Raw genomic sequence first — 11,691 nt, 5'->3', positions numbered from 1 at the left:
TCAATTAACAAATTTATCATGACATTAGTAGATGCCGCAGAATCATCTACATTTAGCCAATTCATCATAAAAGAAAGGATTAAAAATAATTTTGAAATATCTTTCACTGCCTCCCACAGCATCCATCACTCACTCCGATCGCTCTAGCGTACTTACATCCATAAAATGCTCTCGAAACAATTTGCCTCTTCATATTCTCACAAAGCATCTTTAACGGAGTCCTAGAAAAGAAGAAACAAAAGATTTGCAGGAAGGTCTATAATTGTGCACCAATTTCCCTCTCTATTTGTTCATGTTTATTCTCCATATTCTAGGCACGAATTATGAGGGATATCTCTTCCTATAGAATAATTTTTCACAATACGCCATGTAAATTGTTGTTCGGGAAGCCACGAGTGGGATTTGAACCTGAAGCCACGGGCTCAGTGGCAGGGATGCTACCCTCTGCCCCACAGGACCTCTCTGAAAGATAGAACCCCCAACACTGCAGCACACCCTCGATACCGTGTTGGAGTATCAGCCCCAATTTATGTGCTCAGATCCTTGAGTGAGACCTGAACCCACAACGTTTGGGCTGGAACTTTCCGGCCGTTCATGGCGACGGGATTTTCCAGTCCTGCCGACAACCTACCCCCCCCGCCACTGGTTTCGCAGCGACGAGGGGTGCATTCAATGTGAAACCCCATTGACAACGGTGGGACCAGAAGATACCATCGCTGACCAATGACAGGCCGCTCCTGCTGCAGCGAAAGACACGATGGGTTGGGAGGTAAATCCCGCTCTCGAACTCCGAGGCAAGACCGTTACCAACTGGGCCACAAAAAAAATCTCTTTTATACTCTTTTGAGTATCAATGAACAAGATTAACTAAACGGCAATCTCTCTTTATATATGTTTGAGATACTTATCAGTCAATGCACTTCACCTGTATATATCCTTAACGTTAATAATACAATGAACATACTGTTCACACTGAGGCTGATTTTTTATTGACTCAGAAGAGGAGTGAGAAGCACTCAGAAAATACAGTGCACTGTTAACCAGTAGGGTGCGCATCTTGTCAATACTTGAGTACATTGACAAAAGACCCCCTGATGGTCAGACGTTTTTTTATTCATTCGTGGAACATGGGCATCACTGGCTGGCCAGCATTTATTGCCCATCCCTAGTTGCATTTGGAGGGCAGTTGAGAGTCAACAACATTGCTGTGGCTCTGGAGTCACATGTAGGTCAGGCCAGGTAAGGGTGGCAGATTTCCTTCCCTAAAGGACATTAGTGAACCAGATGGGTTTTTTCCGACAATCGACAATGATTTCATGGTCATCAGTCGATTCTTAATTCCAGATATTTCTTTATTGAATTTAAATTCCACCATCGGCCGTGGCGGGATTCGAACCCGGGTCCCCAGAACATTAGTTCATTAATAGTCTAGCGATAATACCACTCAGCCATTGACTCCCCATTGAACATAAATGAGATTAAAATCACATCAGTTTGTCATTCCTTCAAATAAAGCAGTCAATCAAATGGAATTCTTGGTGAAATTCTAAAGCGAAGTTAACACAATCTCACTTTACCACATGGGGAGATTCAATGCCAAGAATGAGAATGGTGAATCTAACCATCAATTTCTAAAGGAGAATTAGGGATGAGCAACAAATTCCAGCCTTGCCAGTGATGCCTGCATCTTGTGAGTGAATAAAATAAAACCCTGGACACAACAGAAGAGGAGAAAACACCAAAAATACCTCATAGTCAATAACTGATCTTAATTCACTTCCTCTACATTCATGTGATATTTAGTTTTTCCCACCTAGTTTCCCCCAATATCACCAATCAGCATGTTTCTGCATACCGGTTTAATACTGACTATTCCCCCTATCCTCGAGTCAATGGGGGCATGGGCAGCACGGGCGCAGTGGTTAGCACTGCTGCCTCACAGCGCCAGGGACCTGGGTTCGATTCCTGTCTTGGGTCACTGTCTGTGTGGAGTTTGCATGTTTGGTAGAACCATCAGGAGCATAGATACACAGAGATCTGGGAGTACAGGTCCACAGATCATTAAACATGGCAGCACGGGTAGAAAAAAGGGTGAAAAAAAAGCATGTGGCATGCTTGCTTTCATTGGCCGGGGCATTAAGTATAAAAGTTGGCAAATTATGTTACAGTTGTATAATACGTTGGTTAGGCCACATTTGGAAGACTAATTCTGGTCGTCACACGACCAGAAGTGGAGGCTTTGGAGGGAGTACAGAAAAGGTTTACCGGGATGTTGCCTGGTATGGAGGGTATTAGTTATGAGGAGAGATTGAATAAACTGGGATTGTTCTCCCTGGAAAGACGCAGGCTGAGGGGCGACCTGATAGAAGTTTATAAAATTATGGGGGGCATAGTGATCGTGAACAGTTGGAAGTTTTTTCCCAGGGCAGAAATGATCATTACAAAGGGGGCACAAGTTCAAGATAAGGGGGAAAGATTCAGTGGAGATGTGCGGCGGTTGGGGGGGGGGGTGGTTTACACAGAGGGTGGTGGGGGCCTGGAATGCACTGCCAAGTGAGGTGGTTGAGGCAGATATGTTGAGGCAGAACAGCTGGGGAATAGACCAGGCAGTTGGGCTAGATAGGACAACGTGATGGGCGCAGACTTGGATGGGCCAAAGGGCCTGTTCCTGTGCCGTACTGTTCTTTGTTCTTTGTTCCCCCCTTGTCTGCGCGGGTTTCCTTTGGGAGCTATGGTTTCCTCTCACAGTCCGAAGGACGTGCTGGTTAGGTGCATTGGCCATGCTAAATTCTCCCTCAGTGTACCCGAACAGGTGCCGGAGTGTGGGGCGACTGGGGGATTTTAACAGTTCCTGGGTTTGAACCCTGCCACGGCAAATGATGGAATTTGAATTCAATAAAAACAATCTGCAATTAAGAATCTACTGATGACCACGAAACCATTGTCGATTGTCGGAAAAACCCATCTGGTTCACCCTAATGTCCTTTAGGGAAGGAAATCTGCCATCCTTACCTGGTCTGGCCTACATGTGGTTCGAGAGCCACAGCAATGTGGCTGACTCCCAACTAGGGATGGGCAATAAATGTTGGCCAACCAGCGATGCTCAAGTCCCACGAATGAATAACAAAAAAAATTCCAGATTTTTATTGAATTCAAATTTCAACATCTGCCATGGTGGGATTTGAACCCAGGTCCCTAGAGCAGTCCCCTGGGGCTCTCTATTACTCATCCAGTGATAATACCACTACGTCACTGCCTCCCCTTAATGGATGTGTTTACCAACAAAACGATAAATCATTATTACCCAGGAAGTAATGAATTGGTTATACATCCTTATATGCTGATGACTAATATACTTGCTTGTCAGTACAAGTTCTTCCTTTCTTTATTCTCCCTTTTTTCTCTCTTCATCTTTAAGGGTGGCACGGTAGCACAGTGGTTAGCACTGCTGCCTCACAGTGCCAGGGACCTGGGTTCGAATCCCGGCTTGGGTCACTGTCTATGTGGAGTTTGCACATTCTCCCCGTGTCTGCGTGGGTTTCCTCCGGGTGCTCCGGTTTCCTCCCACAGTCCAAAGATGTGCAGGCTAGGTTGATTGGCCATGCTAAATTGCCCCTTAGTGTCCCAGGATGCATAGGTTAGAGGGATCAGTGGGTAAATATATGTAAGGAATAGGGGATGGGGCCTGGGTGGGATTGTGGTTAGTGCAGACTCGATGGGCCGAATGGCCTCTTTCTGCACTGTAAGATTCTATGACTATTGGTATCATGTTAACCAGTCAGTCACTATTGTAATTAAAAGCAAATGCTATCTTATTTTTGTGAAGCCGGCACATGTAACGCATCCTTATTCCACTCAGGTACGCTCTATTGTCATACACTTCTGTTTACCTGTCATTTCCACAGCTGCAGCAGTTGGGCATGTCATAGGGAGATCCACTGGTGGAGCAGGATAAACAAGAGGAGCCTTGACTGCACAGATCTCCCAGTTGCCAAGGGAACTGCGTCACACTGTATCCGTGCATTTCCAACAGTTCACTGGGATCTGGAAAAAAAAAGCGAAATTGGGCCTGCATTTTAGGTGCACTTTGCCCCCCCGAACATATTGCAACATATTACTGGCTGTTTTGGATTAGATATTTCTGTGCAATGTTGAATGAAAGGTTATAAGGCTGGAATTTTACCGTCCCGCCCGCCACAGAATCGGAGCGGGCGAGTGGCGGATAACGGAAATGTCCGGTGACCTCGGGCGGGGTTTTACGGTTACAGGATGAGCGAGGCCATAAAATGTCGCCCTAAGAGTTACAAAAAAAAAAATATTTTCAAGTTGTACTTTACTTAAAAAATATAACTAACGAGGGACAACATTTGAAATTTAACCAAGTAATTCTAGTGTTTGGCTGTCTTATTCTATGTCCTCTTTGATGACTCTCTGAAACTTTCACTTAAAAAAGGATTTCTAACAATTTCATGTTTCCTTCTAAAATGTTATCTTTGAGAATAAGGCAGGAGTCAATTTACGTAGGGTGCGTTAGACAGGGTACTTATGCAGTTGATGTTGTCTATTCATGTTTTTACTGGTTGGAACAAGGGCACTTTAAGGGACCGATCATGTGACGTCCTGAAGACATCATCGGCCATTTGCGTAGGCAGACTGGCAGTCTATCCTAACAGCCTGTACAGCAAACATCTTTGCAATAAAGCCCTTGTCTGTTTGTACCTTTGCGATCTGCAAGCCTATCCTTTAAAAACACAACAAAGAAAACTGGCGACGAGGTGGTTGATCCACACAGCAACCACCCCAAAGCGAATTTCAGAAATCAGGTGGAACAAGAGTGTGGCATGGTGGCACAGTGGTTAGCACTGCTGCCTCACAGCGCCAGGAACCCAGGTTCAATTCCTGGCTTGGGTCACTCTCTGTGTGGAGTTCGCACATTCTCCCCGTGTCTGCTTGGGTTTCCTCCGGGTGCTCCGGTTTCCTCCCACAGCCCATGTGTGGGTTAGGTTAATTGGCCTTGCTAAATTGACCCTAGTGTCAGGGGGATTGGCAGGGTAAATTTGTGGATTATGGGAATAGAGCCTGGGTGAAATTGTGGTTGGTACAGCCTCGATGGGCCGAATGGCCTCCTTCTGTACTTTAGGGATTCTATGATCATCAGTCCACGCTGCAGATATCCAGGAAGACTTAAGAAGTTAAAAAAAAGCATTGTTGCATCGAAGCTGGCGAGGGAGGAGTGCCAAATAATGGTGGCATTTCTTTTTATGAAAGGGATCTTCATTGAAAGTAGCATCAGCCAGGGTGGCACAGGAATAGGCAATCGTATTTAGCCAGTACGGGGTTCGAACCCATGACATTGGTGTTATTGGCACCACGCTCTAACCAGCTGAGCTAACGGTCGCCGCCATCAAAGAAACCAAGATTTAAACAATGTTGAAAATAAGCTTGGCACATGCTCTCGCCGGAAAGGTCTGGAACAGTACAGGGAGGATTGTGAGTAACAAGCACCCTGCAACAAAATGTTTAGAGCTGGGGGGAAGGGTGCAAGATTTGGAAGGAAACAGGTCGAGTTCAGGTGTACCTTGTTTGAAAAAAGAAGCGTGGTCGTGTCAAAATATTTAGTGGCACAATGTGCTTATGCAAGCCCTTTGCATAGTAAAAACGGCAGCAACGCTCGGTGCCGTGGGACAGTATGAGGAGAACACCGAATGGACTCACATACTGAAAGATTTGGTTCTTTTGTTGCAGCGAATAAAATTGCAGCAGATATTGTCGTCCCAAACTTCCTGAGTACAATGGGGGGACACATTCAATCTTCTGAGAAGTCTGGCATTTTTTATTAATTTTTTTTATTCACTTGTGTCCAAAGTCCAAAAATGTGCGGGTTAGGTGGATTGGCTATGCTAAATTGCCCCTTAGTGTCAGGGGGACTAGCTAGGGTAAATGCATGGGTTTACGGGGATAGGGCCTGGATGGGATTGCGGTCGGTGCAGACTCGATAGGCCAAATGGCCTCCTTCTGCACTGTAGGATTCTATGATTCTATGATTGTGGGACTTGGGCATCCCTGGCTGGCCAGCATTTATTGCCCATCCCTAGTTGCCCTTGGAGGGCAGTTGAGAGTCAACCACATTGCTGTGGCTCTGTAGGCACATGTAGGCCAGACCAGGTAAGGCGGCAGATTTCCTTCCCGCAAGGACATTAGTGAACCAGATGGGTTTTTCCGCAATCGACAATGGTTTCATGGTCATCAGTAGATTCTTAATTCCAGATATTTTTTATTGAATTCACATTCTGCCATCTGCCGTGATGGGATTCGAACCTGGGAACCCAGAACATTAGCTGTGTTTCTGGATTAATAGGCTAGCGATAATACCAGTAGGTACAGCTGGAAAAGCCATGCTCAAAAACCTATGATGAGATAGTGGGTCTATTGTGCGGCCACTTCTCACCTAAACCTTTGGTCATCGCCAAGAGGTTCAAGTTCCATAAGCGTAACCAACAAGAAGGTGAATCAATCACGTAGTTCGTAGCTACTTTAAAGAAATTAGCCGAATACTGGGAATTCGGGAATGTCTTGAATGACACCATTAGAGGTAGGTTAGCCTGTGGCTTAAGTGATAATACCACAGCATATGTAGGCAAAGACAATTGTGAACTAACCTCACCTGATGAAGAAGCAGCGCTCTGAAAGCTCGCGATTCCAAATAAACCTGTTGGACTGTGAGAGTTCTTACTGTGCCCACCTTAGCCCAATGCTGGCATCTCCACATCATGCCTATTGAGGATTCATTTGTTGAGTTGGCTGGAGGCCAACCCTAACTGACCTCAGTCAAGCATATCTCCAGATGAACATGGACTCAGGTTCACAATATTTGATATTGATGACACACAAAGGACTATTCAGCTATAAAAGACTTCTATTTGGCATCATGTCTGCATTTATGTTGTTCTAATGTGCCATGGATCTAGAAGGAATCCAGTATTACTCAGATGATATCTCAGTTACTGGAAAGAATAAGGAAGAACATCTCCATAACCTCGATGCCACACTCCAGAGACTAGAAGATTGTGGATTAAGAATATGGAAAGGTAAATGTGAATTTTTCCAATCTTCGATTCCCGCCTTGGGTCACTGTCTGTGTGGAGCTTGCACATTCTCCTCATGTCTGCATGGGTTTCCTCCGGGTGCTCCGGTTTCATCCCACACTCCAAAGATATGCAGGTTAGGTTGATTGGCCATACTAAATTGACCCTAGTTTCGGGGGGGGGGGGGGGGGGGGGGGGGTTAGCAGGGTAAATATGTGGGGTTACAGGGATAGACTGGGATTGTTGTTGGTGCAGACTCGATGGGCCAAATGGCCTCCTTCTGCATTGTAGGGATTCTATGATTCTATTCCATGATTCTACTTAGATGATATTTCAGTTACTGGAAAGAGTGAGGAAGAACATCTCCACAACCTCAATGCCACACTCCAGAGACTATAAGATTGTGAGTGAAGAGTACAGAATGTGAATTTTTCCAGTCTTCTATTGAATATCTGGGTCATGTCATAGATGCAAATTGACTGCACAAATCACCTTTAAAAGTCAAAGCCATGACCACAAAACGGCAATCAATTTTGTTCTTTCTTGGGCTGATTAAACTATGATGGAAGGTTTGTCCCTAATCGAGCGACTATCCTTAAGCATTTACACAACTTATTGTGTCTAAACAGGAAATGGAAATGGGTGGATCAGTGTGAGAGGCCTTGGTACAAGCTAAGGACGCATAATCAAAGTCAGTATTTCCTGAAATGCTTTGATTTGAATTTATCTTTGCAACTGGCATGTAATGCATCACCTTACAGGATGGGGGCGGTGTTTCTCACATCATGCCCAATGGTGAAGTGAAGCCAATAGCTTTTGCGTCAAGATCCTTGAACAGAGCAGAAATGAACTCTGCACAGATAGAGAAAGAAGCTCTCGGAATCATTTTCAGCATCAAACCTTTCTACCGATATCTAAGTGGAAGGAAAATTTACTTTAGTAACGGGTTATCAACCACGGACAATGATATTCGGGCCTCATACCAGGATTCCATCCCTGGTGGTGAGCCGCAAGCAGAGATGAATATTGCTGTTGTCAGCACACACACATACGATAAAATATGTTCAATGAAATCTCCATGGGAACGCTGGTGGACTCTCCTGATTACCGGTACCCATCGAGTCGTCAATAAACGGTTCGAGTGGAAACATTTTCTACTTGGAGCAACACTCTCGCAATAGCAGGACAAGAAGTGCACCAGAAATGATCCATGACTGGGCAGATGTGACGGGCATGGTACTTTGTGGCAAGACCGTGGGAGCAAACCAAGCACGGAATTGAAGCTATATGTCACCCGAAGACGCAAACTATCTGTACTGGCGGTCTCCTCTGGGGACTGAGAGTCAGCATCCCACCATTATTAAGGAACTGCGTATTAAACCAACTGCACAAAGCTTACTCTGCTACAGTAAGGATGAAGGAAGCATAGAAGCTATTTTTGGTGCCCAGGGTTTGATACCAACATCGAGGAGAAGGCGGTGATGTGTTCATCTTGTGCAAAAATGTAGAACCTGTTGCCACTAACGTTCATTACACCCATGGGAATGTCCAGAAGAATCATGGCAAAGAGTTCATATAGGTTTTGTTGGACCATTCGAAGGGCGAATGTTTCTCATCGTGGTAGACACACACTCAATGGCCTGAAGTCGCCATTGTGAAGACAATTGTTCTCAGAGGGAATAATAGATTTGATTTTGATTTGATTTATTATTGTCACATGTATTAACACACAGTGAAAAGTGTTGTTTCTTGTGCGCTATACAGACAAAGCATACCGTTCATAGAGAAGGAAATGAGAGAGTGCAGAATGTAGTGTTACAGTCATAGCTAGGGTGTAGAGAAAGATCAACTTAATGCGAGGTAGATCCATTCAAAAGTCTGCCAACAGCAGGGAAGAAGCTGTTCTTGAGTCGGTTGGGGTACATGACCTCAGACTTTTGTATCTTTTTTCCGACGGAAGGCGGAGGAAGAGAGAATGTCCGGGGTGCGTGGGGTCCTTGATTATGCTGTTAATTATGCAGAAAGACTGGGTGAGATTTGGTTACCTTGAACAATGGGCCTGCAAGTCATTTCGCAGAGAATGAACAAACTATTTAAAGGAGAACGGGATTCATCACATCCGATCCGCTCCTTATCATCCTGACACAAATGGGCTGGGAGAACGGTTTGCTCTGACGATGAAACATTCATTGAAGGCAACTCGAGAGCAAGATTCAGTGTCTGAGCGATTGAGCCAGTTTGTGATGATGAATACTGTACAGGAATACAACACATTCAACGACCCAAGGTTCTCCGGTGTTGCCCATAACAAAACATCAGTTACGCACAGCGTTTCATTTGCTTAAACCACCCAAGACAAGAGACATTGTCGAGGAGAAACAGCAAGGCCAAGTTCTACAACGTGAGAAAAGGGCTAAATGCTGATGTTTTTCATAAAGGTCAGGAAGTACTGGCAAGGAACCAAATCACCAGTTGGTCTCCTACACTGTTCAAACACGGGGCCATGTAGTATAGAGAAGACATGCAGACCAACTTTTGGCACAAGAATAAGATTGCCAGAGACATAGTCAACCAAGAGTCTGCAACAAACTGCACCAAGTGAAGACCTGGACATTTTTGAGAACCTGGCAATATCTGAAACAAGTGGGGAAGACAGTACCTCAGCTGAGGACACTTCAACACCGAGTCAATCCCCGAACACTATGTCGACTCTGGTGAAGACAACCACGGCCGATATCCAAACTAAACCAAAAACACCAGCGGTTGCAGTCAACACGAAAAAGCAGGCACCTGAGCTTTGCTGACAATCACCCAGAGATCGGCGTCCTCTTAAACATCTAACCTACTGACTGTGTGCGTATTAATTGTTCATTTTGAGACTGTATCTCAGTGCAGGAACCTCAGATATAAAGAGGGATGGAAGTGTTGTGGACTCATGTTGTTCCCAGTTGGAACAAGATCACTTTAAAGGGACCGATCACATGATATCCTGGTGACATCATCAGCCGTTTGAATGGACATATGGGCAGTCTATCCCAACAGCCCGTAAACACCTTGCCAATAAAGCTCTTGTTTGTTTGCATCTTCATGGTCTGCAAGCCTATCCTTTAAAAATAGGAATATTAGGAATGTTCTATAGGAATAGGAACGTTAATAGGAATGTTATATTGGAGTCTGTAATGTGTCAGGCATGTCTCAGTGAGGAGCTACTCTAATTAAACTTTCCTTTCTGTATCCGACTTGGCCTTCATGCACCACTCAGATTGCTTCATTCCTTTTGTCCCATGTCAGACGAGGAGGGGATGCCTCAGCCAACTAATTTTCCAGTTATCACCACAATGATGAACTGTAGGCTTAATACAGTGCCAGAGAGGGATGAGTGACAGATTTCTACTCAGCAAGAATTGAATCTCCGAGGCGTTCCAAGTGGGGACCTCGTGTCCCGTTGTCCAAAAGGAAACTGCAGCGTACGAGTGTCAAACACCAGGAGCAAGGGCCCAAGCTCAATTTCTGATTTGTTGATCTTCACCGGAGCATCAATGTTACTCAGAAAGCTGATCTCAATGACCTGGATTGGAAGCGGCACTCAAATAAGATGAGGCTCCTTCTGATCCTGATGCCAATCCAGATATTAAAGGCATTGGGACAATTTGGGGGTGCTGCTTATACTCCCTCCTTGTTGTACTCCTTTGTTCATGCCAACAGTATTGTTGGGGTGTGGGTACAATCGCGCGGGGGCCAACACCCTTATAGTATATTGCCAAAGCACAAGGAGTGAAAGCTGGCAAGTGATTCACACTTGGGGCAAAATAAACTCACAGGCAGGTCTGATATACATGCATTCAGCAGTACAGGTCATTCTATAGCGATCAGGAGTGGGAGCCCTGCCTTATTTTTCTCATACCTATCCATCAGGGACTAAAGCCTATGTAGCTTAGCCATAGACGTCCTAGCTGAAATCAACTCAATCTCCACAGACCATTGGATATTGGCTGCCAGAACTCATTTGACAGAGGACTCCGTGTAACGGCCAAGCAAGAACGGGTCTTCATCCCATCATGTTTGGAACTGATCACAGCACCTTACCCAGCCCCTAAATAATTAAAATAAAAGCGCTTCTACATTTCTACCGGGGCCCATTTGGTCCAGATTTATCTTGTCAACCATCTCCCCACGTCTATACAACTGAATTGGCCCCTTTATCCTCGAAGGTGAACTGGACACCCACATTTTTCCCCGCAGCCCAGTTGTATTTTTAATGTAATCTGGAAGGTTTGGCTCCAAGATGCTGGTGGGAACTAAACGAACTCTCATCCAGGAGGGAACACGGAGAACACCGGAAAGCCACAGCCGGTCAGGCAGCATCTTTGGAGAGAGGGTTTTAGGGTTAAATTTGAAGCTGAAATGTTGGCCCTCACTTTCCTCTCTCCGCAGACACTGCCTGACCTGCTGAATATTTTCAATGTTTCTTCAGATGCACCTACATTGCTTTGCATTTTCCACCGTATCATTGAGGCATTGGCTGTTGCCCCCGCTGCAATGTAAACCCTGCAGGTGACAACTTATTTCAGAGTGACAATGCCAGGTGTGATGGAATATCAAAAAC

At 45.1% G+C, this 11,691-nt stretch overlaps 1 protein-coding gene across 1 annotated transcript in view; it reads right to left on the bottom strand.

Moving 5' to 3' along the window:
* Window positions 1-11,691, bottom strand: part of sgsm2 (small G protein signaling modulator 2) — a 225,202-nt gene that overhangs the window by 24,221 nt on the left and 189,290 nt on the right. The window contains exons 14-15 of the mRNA XM_078225915.1: window positions 3,891-4,044; window positions 157-221 (exon numbers count right to left, since the gene is read on the bottom strand). Of these exons, the coding sequence (XP_078082041.1) occupies window positions 157-221; window positions 3,891-4,044 (219 nt within the window). The remainder of the gene's footprint in view (window positions 1-156; window positions 222-3,890; window positions 4,045-11,691) is intronic.

This window comes from Mustelus asterias, chromosome 12 (genome assembly GCF_964213995.1).
Source record: "Mustelus asterias chromosome 12, sMusAst1.hap1.1, whole genome shotgun sequence".
Taxonomy (NCBI): Eukaryota; Metazoa; Chordata; class Chondrichthyes; order Carcharhiniformes; family Triakidae; genus Mustelus; species Mustelus asterias.
This window is presented reverse-complemented; position numbering and strand designations above follow the sequence as displayed.